Genomic DNA, 19,059 nt, shown 5'->3' with positions numbered 1-19,059 from the left:
TTTTTTTTTGCTTTTTAGTGATTTTTAAAGATGGTATTTTTTTCTTATCGTTATAAATTATAATGGTTCAGTACTCATGTACCTACGTGGCCTACCTGCAAAAGTCTTCTTGATACAGTGTGTAAAAACCTTCTTTGTATCTCATCATTTTCCTATATCTTTGTCTACTCCTCCAATATGCGCCATTTTCCCCTGTTTTCGGAAGTTTTGTACTTAGAAACATTAAAATTACATGACGCATGCCAACAAGTAATTTAATAAGTTATTCTAAAATATTAAGCAACATTTAGCTTCAAGAATTATACCGAACTACGAAGATTGCCATTTAAAATTTTCGAGTCATGGTCGACATATTTTGACACCAATAGTTAGATATGGAACATTTTCATACAAGGAAAATAATAAAAATTATTAATTGTAAATATTCTTTATTAGGATTCCGAGAATACATATTTTATTTTGCGTTAAAAATTATTATTGGAACGTAGAGTCAGATGGTCAGAATTTTGCCTATTTTACCTAGATGAATAAGATGTTTTCACGTAAGTAGGTCATATATTTACCTAAATAGTTTGCAATCATTAATCTTGGTTGTGACCATACACAAATTGTCTAGCAACTAAGTATGTATTTTCTTATCGACATCTTTGCAAATACCGGATGTCCTAACATACAACTGTATATACTTACATCTCCCGATCGCCCTTCAAATCATATCTTGTTTCACATAGAGCGCGGCAAAGAAAGTAGTCGAGCCAAGCGCGCAAACGTTACCTTATAATTGTGCGCAGTGTTGCGCGCGCACCACTACCGAACGCAAACTCCGCACGCTAGCACGGATGACGTTCTTTTTTTAAAAATCGCGCGGGAAAGTTCCTATGCATATAATTTGTGACATGTGATTTTGTTATGTTGGACACAATGAATGCAATTCGTGTTTTGGTGTTTTGTGTGTGTATGTATGTAGTAGTTGGACAAGACATAAATCAAATGGCTAACATGCCAAAATACGACTCAAGATACGATTATTTAGATGTAGACGCTATATTTACAAATAAAAGACTTGTGAGGAACTATGTGGATTGTTTGATCAATGCGCAAAGGTGCTCTCCTGAAGGAAAGGCGTTGAAAAGTAAGTAGAACATTTAAAATTGTATTGAAAGCAAAGAGTTCTAAGATTATATAGAGTGGACATTGGGAAGACTGTCATATACAAAATTTTGCGCTTAAATTGTGAGCGATATTCCAACTGCCGTAAAATAGCAAAACACCAATATAAAATTCTTTATATTTTTTCCATATCATGATTTGCGTGTTTTAATGCGAATATTAGCATATTTTCTGTAAATATATCATTTCTGTATTAATATCTTGGACGCTGTGACATCTTGTAACACGGATATTTCAAATAAGAAAATTATTACTAATTGGTAATAACTTTTGGAGCAAAAATTTGGCCCTGATTTCCGATCTATAACTATATAGTGTAATGTCTTTGAAAGGTTTGTTGTTTACAAACGTGCGAAATTCATTGACGACGTACGTTTGCCAGCATCTGATTCTTCTTTTTTATTTTCATTCCTTTAGACTTTCACCTTTACTTTTTTGTTATGTTTAACATTGCGGTTATTATGTAACTTTAATAGCTATTATGTCATTATACGTTCACGAAGATTAAATTTTAAAATTCGAATTATGCGTTGTTAATGACGTCAAAATGTATTCAAATCAAAATTAAAAATATTATGTTTATACTTATATGAAGGATTTATTTAATTCTAAAACTATGAACTAACTTTTGGTGAAAATTATATTTTAGTCTATTGCCTCGATAAATATTTATAATAAGTAATAATTTTTTTTTTTATTTGATTCAAATGTTTTTTTTTTATTAATTAGACTTACTCTACATCTGATCATCCCTTCCTCATTTTTTATCATTACCGAGCAATCATCTCATAGATATTACCAGAAAATCATAACGAGTTAGGAAACATCCATTAATTATGCGATTATGCCATCGCGTGACCTCCGTAATCTGCGGTTATTGTTATCAATACCAAAATAACATTATAAATATGTGGATAAATACTTCTTGTTATACCTTTGGTCTTCCTACATTTTATGCTTATGCTTATACATTTATTTCTAAAAGAAGTTTAGTTACCAATTTTTTGCTGAAATAAGTGTATGTATACATAAATTAATTATTAGTTGTGCTCGATGTGGCGATAGATTCGCCCCTATCACATTTCGTTACGGAATATGAATGGTGAAAAATAGTTTCATGTTTACACCTCTGCCTACCTCTTTGTGAATAAAGGCGTGCTGCGTATTACGTTTGTTTATAAATAATTTATTTTTAATAATACATTTCGTCTTATTATTTATCGCAATAATTTATAATTTTATAGTTTATGTTTTAAACGGACAAAATGAACAAGAAAGAACAGTTTATAGCACTTAATTCTAGTCATTAAACTTCAACACGTAAAGTTAATTTTAATTCGTTAATGATTTCTTATGATAACGCGAATGTTAGACATTAAAAATATTATATTTTGCGTCTGTTATCGCGGTTTCTATATTAAAATTTCTCGCGATGTTTTCAAGACTTTTCAGCCTTCGAGGTCAGGGGAGGGGCTGAGGTGTTCATCCGAAAACTCAAAGTTACAATAACTATTTACATTTTACAATTTTATAAAAACTTACAATATAAAAACCGCGATGAAATCCACAAAATAGTTTTATTTAAATGTTTAATTCGCTAATTTATTTCAAGTAGTCACGTGGGAGATTACAATATACTCACGAGTTTAGCTTAATTAAAACAGTAAAAACCGGCAAATAATATTAAAATTAAATCATGGTTATAAATAATACATAATTCATCATTTCCCAAACTATGGATCGCGATCCACTCTAGGTCGTGAGGGAATTTTGGGTGGAATTTGAAAAATAGGATAATATATCCACCAGCCGAGCTAACAACCGGATGAGCACTAATAGACGAGATAAGTAATTAAAAAGTCCATTAAAAAGTCCCTATGTAGGACATTAAGTTTTAAAAATGACTTCGTAGGAGGTGAGTCCAGAATTTAAATGTTTAAATTAGGTGGGTTGCGGTCCACGGAATATTGACAACCACTGACAATAATAATAATAGTAGCGGCCCCGTATTATATACCGTCCCACTGTTGGGCACGGGTCTCTACTATTGAGAGGGATGAGGCCTCAAGTCCACCACGCTGGCCTACGTCAAAATTCTTATAGAATACTTTTCAAGGTATGTAGGCTTCTTCGCGATGTTTTTCTCCACCATTAGAGCAAGCGATAATTCACAAAGAATACACATATAACTTTTATAAAAGTCAGAGGTGTGTGCCATTGGGTTTTGATCCTGCGGACATTGTCTCTGCAGTCCGTTTAACTCCCAACTGACTGACTCTGCAACTAGGATATCCCCGCATTTAATTTGACGGTTTTATTTTTAATCACTGACATAATTGATTATAAGAGAAGATTTGTTTTAAGTCTGAGTTTTGTGGAAAAGAAAGTCCCCTGTACAATGGAAGCCTTGAAATAGAGCTTTAACTTCATCGGAAGTATAAAATGTATGACTATAAGATATTTATTATCTACTAGTACTAAATTGTGGTCTTAGAAGACTTCTCAGAACAAAGTCAAATATGTTCCGGGATAAAATAATATAAAATTATAACACAAACAAGTTAAAATATATACCAGGAAATGTCTTTGAACAGTGTTACGTCAATTTTTTAAACTTGGTTAACTAATTTCTTCCGGCTTCATTGTATGCAATAAACTATAGAATAATAAAAACATGTATAACATCGTATTGTATAAAATAAGCGCTCTTTGTAGACTCATTTTTATTTCTTAATTGAATTATGCCCGTTTTATTTAAGTTCGTCGCAAAGTACCACCCGCGTATTGTTAAAAAAAACATATACTTAAATAAAAATTAAGCCAATATCGGTCAGGGCGAACCACGTATGTTTTAGAAAATTTAAAAATGTATAGGTAGTTCTAAACAAAAGAAAAATATTTTTCTAACCAATACCATAGATAGTTGATTGCTAGTAAGTTTGCGATAGACTTAACGCTGTTTTACGTTAATTTTTAGTCAACCAATATATTTCACGACGATTGCATCTTTTATCGTTTGAATAGTACAAAATATTTTAGAAGATATATGACCCATTTAAAAATTCCAAACAGATTTTAACGAAACAAAAAAGATACATTTTACCTCAAAACTACTTATACATTTTATGATGGTTATAAAAAGTAACCATTATTCTTAAATAAAGTCCTAATGACGTAAATAAACAGTACATATTATGTATATGAAATAATTTAGTTTCGAAAACATAAAGTTATTTAATACGAAGAGAATCATCAAAGTTTTGTTGGTAGTAATTACTCTGTCGATGTACTGTTGTTTATTTGCCGGTTTATATTTTAATTGTTTAAAACCTTTTCGACCTACAAAGCTAAAGAAAAAATACATATAACTTCTGTTTGCTTTTTTTATGTGTACAAGGGATTCGCAAACACACGCCTTTAACTGAGAACCTCTTCCTTTTTTAAGTCGGTTAAAACGACACGGGGTTAGCAGAGAATGATGGATAGCACCTGTTATATAAAGCATCACATTGATTGTTACTAGAATAATAAATACCAATCCTGTATTATATACTGACCCACTGCTGGGCACGGGTCTCCTCTATTATCGAGAGGGATTAGGCCTAAGTCCAAGAGGATGTCCTAGTGCGGATTTGCAGACTTCACATACTCTGATAATTCTAAGGAAATTTCTCAGATATGCAGGCTTTCATGCGATGTTTTTTTTCATCGTTAAAGCAAGCGATAATACTCAGAGTAACACATACATAACTTTAATCAGTGATGTGTACCGTTGGTTTTGAACTTGCAGACATTTGTCTCGGAAGTCTGTTCCATTCCCGACTAGGCCATCACCACTTTTCCTCTGTAACTAGTATATTTAGACCTTTATACATGTGAGATAATATTAAACTCGAACCTGACAAATATTTTCTAGATAGTATTAAATTGGACTCAATCAAATCTTATCGAAACTATGATTAAGAGCATGCGCAAACGCAATCTAAAGCTGTAACTGCATAAATTTAAAATTAGTTAAATGCCTTAAACACAAATACTAATAATTTCTGGCTTTGTAACTTTAATGATAGTATCATTATTCATCTATCATTCATCAAACAAGCATCATAAGACATTCTTATCGTATTGATAAATACCTCTATGTTCGCGCTCCGTTTAAATGAAAAATCTTTTGATAAAAATCGATTTTTGGATAAAAAGGGTAGTTGTATTACGGTACGACTGCAGTGTTGAGGTCTCGGCTTCGACCCCCGGGTCGGGCAAAGTGGTATTGGGTTTTTCTACTCAGACACTGAGTTCGCACGTCGATACACGGAGTCTGGAATTTGTGCCCGATATGGCGTTAGGTTCGCCCTCTATCACATCACAGGACGAAATGTGCAGAAAATGGGTGCACCAGTTCGCCTCTGCCTACCTCTTCGGAGATTAAAGGTGTGAGTGTATGCTAATATGTGATTGAAAAATATTTTGTAATATATCATGTCCTTACGCGCAAAGTCTCTTTTCATATTTAAACATATATCTACGATTATTCTTGAACAAACTTTTTATTTTTATTATTGAGATTACGTCGAAAGGTTATGCATATTACGTATTTCCTGATGCCTAGACTACAATAGGTGCATGCACCTATTCTATTTTTAACGTCATTATGAAAACCCCAAATTGCTTTGTATTTTTCCGCTATATTTGCAAACGAAAACATAAACATTGAGACTGGTTTTTATATAACTCACGTGGGCTCCGATGTTATCTGATGTTCTAAATATAATTTGGTTTATAATTTATTCTCCATGTGACATTAAATGGATGGTAAAATTGTTTTAAAATTGCAATGCAAGTTGATACATAAAGGGGTCATGTTTGTACATTTGTTTGGAGGGATAAATAAAAAAAAAATTGTCGACAAAAGTAGTATCACAAAATAATCAGCAGATTTAGAATATTCGTTCTTTTTTAATTTGATTTAACCTGTTTAATTATAAATTTGCGTTTATTTTATTACATTATGTTCCTTTCATTATAATGATACGTAACAGTTATGTGAAGATAATTATATAAGTAATTTTATTGCAAGTGGCACTCAGTCCATAAAAAAGACTTCAAAAGCATTTTTTGCTATCTCTTAATTATCATACCTAAAATAATTCAGCTCAACTTATAAAATAAATTAACTAATCAAAAATTAAACCACGTTAGTAACCTTAATATAGTGGTCGCGTGGTGATGAAATTATGCACGTGCGCACGTAAGTGTGGACCACAGAAAATCATATTCTGTGGTGAGGTCTACATACCTTCCTTAATTTTAGAGAGTTTACAGGATATTGGAATAACTCTTTATTATTACTCTACTAATTGCATGTCTAAATTTATGTGAATAATATTTTTACATTGTTCTATCGACAATTACTGGAAAAACACAAACTTATTTAGATACAAAGCTCAGTTTTTTCAAAATATACCAAATTGGAGAGAGCACTTAACAGTTTAATTTATTTCATTGCGTATAAAGGTATAATCGAGTTGCCACACCCTTGTTGCATAAAGACCCTGAATTTAATAATGATTAAAAAAATTACATGTTAAGATTGCTTGGATAGGAAATTTTACCAAATACTTCTAGCAAATTTATTTTAACACTACTTAAATTTTTAAATATAAATAGCTCTCTATGCCATTGACATACGCTCATTTTGAGGCATCAATTATCCTTTCTAATCACAATACTTAAAACAGATCTTAAAGTAAATGATCCATCCTTGATAATTTTAACCTATTGCAAAAACATTTTATGATAATGGCGATGCATTCCAATATTTTTTTATAATCCATTTTCGCGTTTGCAACTATTTCACCACAACGACCATTCACCTGTATCTGAACTGCATTTTGCAGCAGTGACCTCCATCAAGTAATCCATACGGTACGGTGCAATCTAATTCGCGGGCACTTTCAACTTGATGACGAAAATGATTTTAGAGGTCGGTTAGTTATTGTAGATACTTGGTTTAATTATCCTTTAAGAGGTACAATTATATAAATGCTAGATAGAAGCTCGCATTTCCGCTAGCATGGAAGGAATCTCTCTATAAAATACTTTATAACAATACAAGTTCCTATAATACAATACTTGAATCGCCATAGCAGTTTACATGTGTTTTAATGAACGATCCCAATCTCAATCTTTAATCTGATTCCAAGAATCAATCAATCAATATCACTCTTTTGTAAGCACGTCAAAGAAACCTTTGTTGTGATTGGTCCTTTTTGAGATAGATCAAAAAAACCGATTTGGAATATGGAAGAAAAACTGTGTTATGATTGGTTTATTTCAGAGATGGACCGATAAAAGCGTTTATTGAAAGCGGCGGTTAGTTAACCGAATTATGAACTAATCAACGTTTTATTTCCACAAAATTAGATGTCCTTGAAATAAACATCAACAACCAACAAAACATCTACTTAACATGTCAAAAAGATATTCCTTTAGTAAATCAATAACAATGGAACCAGTTTATAAGAGGCCAAATATGTATAATTAAAACGATATTTATATCTAAGTACCACGATGTATACACGGTTAGAAGCAGCGCCTCTAACAATCGCAGTAATTGCTACACAGCATTGTTCAATAATGTGTAATTTAACTCGACACTTGGACAAAGGCATTAAACATCTTGGTATTCACATACCTGGCTACTTGGTTGAAGTGTTAAAAACCATAAACAATATTTTTTGCATGTGTGTTTTTGTGTGTTCCAGAGGCATTTAAATGAATTGTACAGTGGTTTCAATTTCGAACAATATAATTGACTATCAAAGAGACAATTATCTCTCGTCAATTGTTTCTCTATCTGGTATTTGGATATCACTCCACTTACTAACATGTAATAGAGCTACTTTACCGTTTGCCTTTATTGGTCAATACAGCCCGTTTATCAGCAAATAACAGGATCACAATACCTTTTAGGTACAAATACCTTGTAACTTTCCAGCATTGTCCTTTTGTCGCACGGCTAGTATACAGAACACTCGATTTTTAACACTTCCGTGTTATAATATAATAATATCAACCCTGTATTGTGTACTGTCTTACTATTGAGCACGGGCCTCCTCTACTACTGAGAGGGATTAGGCCTTAGTCCACCACGCTGGCCTAGTGCGGATTGGTAGACTTGATACACCTTCATAATTGATAAAGAATATGTACTCATAATTTAAGAAAAGTCATAGGTGTGTGCCCTTTGTATTTGAACCTGCAGACATTCGTTGCGTCAGTCCGTTCCGCACCCAACTAGACTATCAAGCATAACTTTGTTTCTTCTAAACAAACAAAAATAACTTCCATGTCATTTTAGTTTTATTCGACTCAGACAAAATTAGCCTTGCGTTATTACGACATTTTATTTTACTTATTTTTATCACAATATTAATGTAACTTTACATTGGCAAGTTGGTAGTGTTATGTTCCTTTTGAATTCGAATATTGTGGTTGCTTTGTCTTCTTTAATTTGTATGCTTAAATAGTTCCGGGATCAGCCTGTGTATATCCGGTTCCAAAAGGCCGGCATAATTGTGTCGACTGCCGAGGGGTAATCATCTCTTGTCAGCTGACATTCTATAGGATCACACTCCACTTACCATCAGGTGCAGTGGGGTCACTTTACCGTTTGAGTATAAAAAAGTGTCAATTTAGATTACGTATCCTGTACACATGTATGCAATTTTTTCCATTATTTAAAAAAGACATACATTGTAGAATAACATATGAATTACGAGTGTATTTTTTCTTACTTCATATCACGAAGTTGATGCGTATAGTACGTTAACCCAAATGTACCATGCATTTATTTTAATGAGCAGCCAATCAACAACATTTTGAGTGCGGTAAAAATAAACATGCATAGGTACATAAAATTACCTTGTCAAAATACCATTGCCCTGTGTTGTTTGGCAGTAACTTTACAATAAGGTTATTGTACTGATTCTGTTACACAAAAATAACTCCTAAATTATGTTAGGGAAGAATTATTTTGAAACTCGTTTTATGCCGTCCAGCGATATGTGTATATTCGAAAAATATAGATAACGAAATTTAGAAGGAGTTAGGGATGTTCAATATTTTTTAATGGAGTGAGTAACGAGCGCATCCATGGGTGCAAGAAGATAAGGAGTAATTGCGCGTTTCAACGTAAACTCTTTCGATGTGGGTGGATTTCAAACTATTTTCTCTCACCAACATCGGAAGCGGCTAAACTGATTTATGTACATGTACATAGACTGCTGAAGAGTTAACTTCAGCTTCATATATTAAGTAGATATAAGTAGCTGTTTATAAACTCTTTACAAATTGGTAATCTCCGTCAATTACTCTTTAGAGTACTACCTCACTTTAGTATGAGGCGTCTGCGCAGAACCTTATCTCACTTTTTCCAATAACATTATCACTATCGTATAAAAATATAATTAACTACCGATTCGCCCCGGCCTCGCACGTAGAGCAATTATAATCTATATCCAAATGACTCTATCTATGTATCACACTTCTCTAGATCATCTGCTAGATTTATCTGAATATTACGTAAGAATTTCATTAAAATCCAACCATTTTGGAGTCCATAAAAAACACATACACACTTTTATTTCTATATGTATAGATATTGATTGATAAATGACGACTGAAGTAAGTATTTTCGAAACATTTCCACTGTCCTTGACCTTTGAATTCCATTTTTTGTTCCATCATAATTTTTTTATATATTGTCTCTAAATATATTCGTCGAAATTGAATGCTAAAGACTTTGTGTCGTTATTATTTATTTTATTGTTATGGTCGTCTTAAACAATATTAAATATCTTCCAAAACTATAATGAAAAACAAGAGATCAAGTATAGAGCAGCGTAAAGAGAAAGGAATGAAAGTTCTAGAAGGTAGAGACTATCTTATGTCAGTGCAAAAGATCTCCAAGTTTCTCAAGAGAGAAGTGATAACTTAACAACAGTTTATCATTTTATGATGCATACAATTTCTATCCATTTTATTACCATCTACCAGAGAATGACTACTGCTGGCCTCTGCCAAAGATTTCCATACTGACTTGTTCAAAGTAGCCTGCATGCTGTAACTTTCTGCAACCTTTGTCGGGGAGAAAAATTTATAATAATACCAGCCCTATAATTAATCATTATATTTCCCACTGCTGAGCACAGTTCTCTCCTACTATTGAGGGTATCGTCAATTGTATTTGGTTTCATTCATAAAATGAATAGATTGACCCTAATAAATAACACCAAACCAACAGATGGGGTTTCTCAAATTAGTATAATAATTATGTGAGCTTTGTTTTATATAATGTCCCACAGCTGGGCACGTGCCTCTTATACTACTTAGAGGGATTAGGTCCAAGTCCACCACGTGGATTAGTACGGATTGGTAGAATTCACATACTCTCAAAATTATTATAGAGAACTTCTCAGGTATGCAGCAACCTCACGATGTTTTCCTTCACCGTTAAAGCAAGCGATAATTTATAAAGAATACCCCACTAAATCTAGAAAACTCAGGGATTTGGATTCCCATTCATTTCCGCAGTCCGTTCCACTCCCAACTAGAATATCACCACTAATTATAATTATCAAGTTAATATTGATCTCAAATAAAAAATACAAGAAATACTACATCGGTAATTGTTCAGGTTCCAAGTATATTACGACTAATCAATTTTATGTTGTGACCTTCCAATGTGCAAAAAGTCGACTGAATAATTACAAATCGTTTTGGGATAATGATCATACGCCCTTATTGTCAAAGCAGTAGATTCAAATAACGCGTTAACACAAAAATATAGATTTATATACAAGTAAATAGAGATGTGAAAGTCGTGTATACATACATAATATTAATAATTAAATGGCACCAAAATACAAAACGATGAATCTTATAAAGTTGTTATCAAGAAATTACCCACAACACAACTGAATAACAGCTAGATAGCTGATTTAATTAAGAGACTTTTAGCATTGAAATTAAACTATTTTACGGATTTTATCGCAGTTTTTGTTTTTTAATTTCTTAGACTCAGACCTTAGACCGACGTTCCTTAGTTGATTAGTATTCAAATATCTTTATATTAATACATGAAAAGAAAACGTGTTCCCTTATTGCGCATACACACGAAGAAGAAATTTGACATGATGAAAATTCATATATCTAAAGAGTTTTTTTTTATCTTTTTATTGGTTTGAATGACGATACGAGCTTGCCCGTCGCTTGATGGTAAACGATACGACCGCCCATAAACAGCAAAAACACCATCCAACACCTTGAATTACAAAGTATTGTTTGTTATTCCACTGCGCTCGCCATCCTGAGACACGAGATGTTAAATCTTATTATGTCCAGTAGTTACACTGGCTACAATATTCTTCAAACTGGAACACAGCAGTGACTACACACTAGTGCTTTGCGGCAGAAATAGATATTGCGCTAGTATCTACGCGGATTCTCACATATGAAAGACCTACTAGTGCAGAAAAATAAAGTGTTTGTTTAATATGCATGAGAAACGTCATTGTCGACCTTTAGAAAAGGGATTGTACATAGATACGTAACTAAACAACTGATTTGACAGAAATCTGTAATTTTACCTACATTCCGTTTTGCAACTGAATGTTAATTCAAGGTCTATCATAATAGGTACATGACGAAATTATAATAAAAAATAATTAATTCAATGTCTGATCCGAGCGAATCTCTGAGTTACAAAAACATATCTATTCTAATATTATAAAGAGGAAAAGTATCGAAATAAAACTATTTTTCGGATTTTATCGTCGTTTTGGTATTATAATTTTTTCCCGACGTTTCGAAGACTTTGCAGCCTTCATAGTCACGAGGGGACCATATTCAGTGTCAAGGCCAAAATTAAATGTTTCAAATCTTTTACTTGTCTAATGTACATTTTCAAAAATGACAATGTTTTTTGGCAAGAATAAATATCTGTAAAAGCACTTTAGGAGAATACAATATTTTGTTTACATCTGTGGTCGCGGCATCTCATTCTCATCATTCAAAGCAAAAAAAATTGGATATACATTTTATTTACTAACTTGTTTTATGTACATTTAAAAATAGAACATCCCTATTGAAAAACCTCTTTGGCTAATTTTTATTTTTTTTAAATACAGAACACTAGATGATAGCAATAACACGCTGTAGAATTGTGATGTAGAGCATATTACGCACTTGCGTCATACATAGACGTGTTTCGCGTTGAAATCTTTTTTTGGAAGTGTTTACCGTTTTTACCTGTTTGAAGTAAATCCTGTTTTAGATTTTAACTACGTGGACAATAAGGAAACTTATGTAAAATTTATACGATGATGTAACACAAAATACGTAAACTTTATAAAATTAATTTAGTATTAATTAATATAACGTCCCATAAACCGGTTACAGCAAGGTCTGACGTTATCTGGAAAATATATACTTTTGTTGCCTCTATTTCCATAATTTGTTTTTTCTTTAAATATAATTTGCCTATGGTAATTCTCGGTGTGTATTATTGTCAAGAAAATATACTCATTTATTTGTACTAAACCTATTCAGTCAAATAGAAGTCATTTTTTTTTAGAAACGGATGTAAACCAAAAGATAACCAAGTTTTACAGGCATATTCAACAAAAAGTACTTCTTCAAATGATTATTTTTAAATTCAGAATCCAATACTGACGGCAATAATGGGAATGTATTTTAATGTTAGATATAAATAAAAGATAAAATAATTAAAATATTTGGCGTATTTTATTTTTCATCATGTACTAACAGAAAATTTTATATGTTTTAATATTTGGTGTAATATATTGTGCAGTTTTGAACGTGATTTCTTGCAACATAACGCATACTGAGTAATATTATATTCATACATATTTTTCTGAATGCTATATTTTTCGATAAAAGGTTTTAAACCGTTATGCTTTTATTAGTTTACTAGTCGTTCAGTGATTGAAATTCAAGCTTTGAATTAAAAATATTTCTTATTATTACATATCAATTTTATTCTTCTGTGCTCTTCTATATCAACTTTAATCATACCAAATCTCAAATTCCTGCGTGCGCGCAATTAAAAAAGGGTACAACGATTTCCTTTCACATATTTGTATAGATGTCATAGTTAAAGCAAGACTATTGCAATCTTAAGTGACATTGGAAAATGTCCAATAAATTTATTAGTCAGTATTTATCAGTGAGTATTTTACATTAATGTGAAAATGAGATTTATTCATGCCATTTCAAAATCGTTACGAAATAGCTAGGAAGATTAATTTACATTAATTTGGCAATTAATCGATTTTATCGGCTCCTTCACGGTCATACGGCGCTGGTGGCAATGATTCGGTATTTAATCAAATTGTTATGACATATTAACTATTCGCTAGACGTAAGTTCGTTCGCAGTTTTAATGTTGTATTATAATGTTAGACTTGCTTTTTATCTTAAACTGGGCAATAATATCTAGCTCTATGGACTACAAAACGTTGCATGATATCACACTGCTCTCATTAGAAACATTATATGTTAAATTAAGGGATCTATATAAATAAAAATCAATTGCCATATTTTTGTAAGAGCATCACTTAAGAACGTCTCGATCGGGCTTTACTGATTCCTTTAGTTAAAAATATCTAAGACAAAGAGAGTTGTACCTACTAGATTCTTGCACGTTGTGATACAGGAAGTTGTTGAAATGTGTTCTGGTGACTGCTGTTTCTAATTTATCACGTTATTACACGCTTAATTCGCCATGGCGAGGTAATAAGCAGTTATCTAGTAGCTTAAGAACATGGAGCTACAACACAATGTTTATTATATAGTACAGTCTACGGCCTTTATTTCCTTGGCAATAAAGGTTATTAAGCATTGTTTTAATTTTTTGTTTCTTTTTTTGAACCTTACAATACGTTTGTTAGCCTGGCAAAGGCCGGCTTATACAAATACACCGGAATTTAAAGTGAGCGCTTCAGGACCTCTCAACCCTTCGCTAAATAATTTAAGTGACAGTATTCATGTAACCATTTTTTACTATATTACTCCTTATGTCAATTAATTTAAGAGACAATTCTCATGCAATCATTAAATGTTTATTCAATATTTATACCACGATAATGATTTATCACGCGTCCCTTCGGAAAAATTAACCGTGGTAGACACCGTAATAATGTTTAATGATAAAGGAAAATGTCGCCAGAAAATCGGCATACTTAAGACCTTTACATAAACTTTATAAAATAGGTTTGTTTACGCCTTTGCTGACGTGAAAAGCCTTTCCTATAGCAAAAACAGATAAAAGATATTTCCCAGGAGAGCAAACTACCGGGATAGAAAGTAACCTACGTATTAATCGAGGATGTGGTCTATCTGTTTCCCAAATGTTATAAAAATTCGTTTAGCTGTTTCTTTTTTTACTTCTAACAAACATTTTCACTAACTGTCGCATTCATAATATTCTAAACAGTAGCATCTTATTTGCTTAGTTTCATAATAAACTAAACAAATAAGATACTAATATAATTCATTATTTATTTCAAATGTTATTGCGGTATATTCAGGTGATTTAATTCTATCATCGTCAATTTTACTCAATAATTGTTTTATGTTTCATAGGAATCAATGGATAAAAAATGGGTATTTACTAGTTTATATCTTTCTCGGTTGTGTAATTATAACTTTTTCGGATTATGGCCAGTACGATACAGATTTCCCCAGTTTTTGTTAGTTACCAATTTATTGCTAAGCACGTTACCTTTGTAGAAACTGACTCAATCGCGAAAAATCGCGGATCTGACAAATTGGTATTCAACACGAGTACACTTAGATTTTGGTTTAAAATAGTCATTGGATATTATAACGTATTTGCTTACTTATATTAATGTCATTGGCTCAATGAAATGCTAAAACGTATATTAGCATTTAATTAAATAGTTTCTTGTGTAAGTCTATTGCGACATAAAATTATAATATTTGCTGATGTCACTGTTTTAAACTAAGTTGAAATATCAATTGTAATTTATCGTAATCGTAAACAGTTTATCCTAGGTTATTATGGGTTTTACCTGCAGCGGCTTATAATATTTCCAGGGTTATTGCCATTCTCATCATAATGTAGCAAACGTTATCAAAAGCTAGGTTCTCAAACCAGTTCGGTAGCACGCTATTGACCTGACATTCTATATTTAGTTCTACTCCTAGAACTAACATAGGTAAACATTGAAATAAAAACTAAAAACTATTTAAACGGATTTTATCGCGGTTTTTTTATATTATTATTTTCTCCCGACGTTTCGAAGACTTTGCAGCCTTCATGGTCACGGGGGGGACTGAGGTGTTGTTCATCCGTAAAGTCAAAGTTACAATATCTACCTACATTTTTCAAATATACAACTTTTTAAAATTTTATCTGTTGACGGTCCGATCTACGCAGAATGAGCTCACAGTGTCTTGAGGTCTGGCAGCCGGTCTTTTGGGATCCGATTTAATTAAATGTAGAACAGGATCCCAGGCTTGTGCAAGCTTCCAACCATCTTCCCTATTGAAATTTGGGTGTTTTTAATTTCAATAGCCTCGCGAATCATCCTAGGCAGGAATCGGTGTTCTTTGGCAAGGATTTGTGGCTTGTCTAATCGCAAATAATGATTGGAGCCTCCTTCAGAATGTTCAGCGACTGCAGACTTCGTAGAACGTCGGTGTTTCACGTCAGCTATATGTTCTTTTACGCGGGTCCCTATATTTCTTTTTGTTTGTCCTATATAAGAGAGGCCACAGTTGCAATCTATCTTGTATACACCCGGTTCTTGCAGAGGTATATGGCACTTGACAGGTGGTAAAAATTGACTAATCTTCTTAGGCGGCTTGAAATAGGTTTTTATTGAAGCACGCTTCAGGATGTAGCCAATCTTGTCGGTGACTCCTCTCACATATGGTAGTACAACCGGAACACGTTCAACTGTGGCTGGTTTCACTCGGTCTCTGTGACGGCGGCGTGGAATTTGGAGCTTGTTGTCTCGCAGTACTTGCTTGACATGTTGTAGCTCAGCGGCCAGGTGTTTCTCGTCACAGATTCCTCGTGCTCTCTGAAACAATGATTTGCCCACGGTAGCTAACTGTTTTGGATGGTGGTGAGATTCACCGTTCAGATATTTATCAGTATGGGTCTGTTTCCGATACACAGTATGACTTAAGGTCTGATCAGGATTACGAATGACTAAAACATCCAAGAAAGCAAGAGATTTGTTGTGTTCTAACTCCATAGTGAATTGGATTTTATTATTGATGGAGTTAAGGTGATTTAAAAATGCAGATACTTTGTCCGATGGTAAAATTGTGAAAGTATCATCTACGTACCGTTTGTAAAACCTTGGAGAGACCGGTGATGTTGTCAGGGCTGTCTCCTCGAAGTCCTCCATGAATATATCGGCGACTACCGGAGATACAGGGAGCCCATCGCTACACCCTCTACTTGTACATAGAACTGATCATTCCACAACATATAGCCAGATGTAAGGCAGTGTTGGAGTAGTTCTGCATATTCCACAGGTATGTTATTATCTACTAACTTCTTAGACACAATTTTGATGCAATCTTGTAATGGTAAGCTCGTGAAGAGAGACTGGACATCAAAACTGACCATTGTTTCATTGTCAGCTAACTGTAGGTGTTTAATGTCGCTGACAAATTGGTATGAATCCTTCACAGATGCTCTAGTGTTTCCTCTGAGGGGTGAAAGCACTTTTGCTACGTGCTGAGCCAATCTGTAGGTTGGTGTGTCGATCTGACTCACAATGGGACGTAGTGGAGCATTTAACTTGTGTATCTTCGGCAGTCCATACAGTTTAGGCGGTTTTGCACACGAAGGAACGAGTAAGTTTACGTCGAGATTTAATTTATCGGAGTAATTTTTTTATTAAAGTGCTAGTAGCCTTCAATATCTTGTTAGTCGGGTCTGATTTGACTATTCTATACGTGCTTCCATCCGATAAAAGTTGTTCCATTTTATGATTGTAGTCTGACGTATCCATTACTACTGTCGCATTCCCTTTATCTGCACGGAGAATGGTAAGGTCTTTCCTTGATCGCAAGTTCTTCAAAGCGATATATTGATGTTTTGGAAGATTTGGTTTCGGCATTTTCTTTTGACGCAAAATTGACGAAATGTCTTGGCGTATTGCCTCCGAATCTTCCTTTTTTATATTATTCATGAAAAGACTGTTCTCAACATTGCAAATAATGTCTTCATACGGCATCCTTCGTGGTGTAACAGCAAAATTTAAGCCTTTGGATAAAACCTGAATTGTGTTTTCGTACAATGTTTGTTTTGACAGATTTATCACTGCGCGTTGTTCATGGTTGGCGCAGGAGTGTATGTTATCTATGGTCGCGCGCGTTCCATTCCTACACTCGGTGTTCTTAATATTTTTGGCATTTAATTTTGATGTTAGTTTATTATATTTTATTATGTGTTTATTTTTGCATTCATTATATTTAGAAGTTTCGCGCTTATTTAAGATATCTATGCAATTTTTAAAATCAAATGCTGATAACTCTGTCTTTAGTTCATTGGATAAAATCTCAACACAATTATTTATGTAATGAAGGTCGGATCGTGTTCCATGTATGGTAGCTCGTAACAGTTTTATACTCGCCTGGTTTAGAATTTTAGCGCTCCCTCGTATGTTTTTCTTAGGTGATAGCTTTACACACGTAGGGATGAGATTGTGGTCACGACATCTCTTCAAGAAATTCAATGATGTGCTGAATCTTGCGCGCTTGGTTTTCAAATTCTCCAACCGGCGTATTTTGTTGGCAAGTTCCAGTCCGTACTGGTTTGCATAATGATTTCTTATGTTTACGCGAATGTTAGACATTGAAATAAAAACTAAAAACTATTTAAACGGATTTTATCGCGGTTTTTATATTATTATTTTCTCCCGACGTTTCGAAGACTTTGCAGCCTTCATGGTCACGGGGGGGACTGAGGTGTTGTTCATCCGTAAAGTCAAAGTTACAATATCTACCTACATTTTTCAAATATACAACTTTTAAAATTTTATCTGTTGACGGTCCGATCTACGCAGAATGAGCTCACAGTGTCTTGAGGTCTGGCAGCCGGTCTTTTGGGATCCGATTTAATTAAATGTAGAACAGGATCCCAGGCTTGTGCAAGCTTCCAACCATCTTCCCTATTGAAATTTGGGTGTTTTTTATTTCAATAGCCTCGCGAATCATCCTAGGCAGGAATCGGTGTTCTTTGGCAAGGATTTGTGGCTTGTCTAATCGCAAATAATGATTGGAGCCTCCTTCAGAATGTTCAGCGACTGCAGACTTCGTAGAGCGTCGGTGTTTCACGTCAGCTATATGTTCTTTTACGCGGGTCCCTATATTTCTTTTTGTTTGTCCTATATAAGAGACACCATCGGACAAAGTATCTGCATTTTTAAATCACCTTAACTCCATCAATAATAAAATCCAATTCACTATGGAGTTAGAACACAACAAATCTCTTGCTTTCTTGGATTTTTTAGTCATTCGTAATCCTGATCAGACCTTAAGTCATACTGTGTATCGGAAACAGACCCATACTGATAAATATCTGAACGGTGAATCTCACCACCATCCTAAACAGTTAGCTACCGTGGGCAAATCATTGTTTCAGAGAGCACGAGGAATCTGTGACGAGAAACACCTGGCCGCTGAGCTACAACATGCCAAGCAAGTACTGCGAGACAACAAGCTCCAAATTCCACGCCGCCGTCACAGAGACCGAGTGAAACCAGCCACAGTTGAACGTGTTCCGGTTGTACTACCATATGTGAGAGGAGTCACCGACAAGAT

General features: G+C 33.7%; 1 protein-coding gene across 1 annotated transcript in view; it reads left to right on the top strand.

The window, feature by feature from the left end:
- The first annotated feature begins 763 nt into the window (after positions 1–763).
- The window catches only part of LOC115446505, a 61,440-nt gene continuing 43,144 nt past the window's right edge, over positions 764–19,059 (top strand). The window contains exon 1 of the mRNA XM_030173173.2: positions 764–1,132. Coding sequence (XP_030029033.2) covers positions 910–1,132 — 223 coding nt within the window. The 5' untranslated portion in view covers positions 764–909. The remainder of the gene's footprint in view (positions 1,133–19,059) is intronic.

Source organism: Manduca sexta, chromosome 16 (assembly GCF_014839805.1).
Source record: "Manduca sexta isolate Smith_Timp_Sample1 chromosome 16, JHU_Msex_v1.0, whole genome shotgun sequence".
NCBI classification, from domain to species: Eukaryota; Metazoa; Arthropoda; class Insecta; order Lepidoptera; family Sphingidae; genus Manduca; species Manduca sexta.
This window is presented reverse-complemented; position numbering and strand designations above follow the sequence as displayed.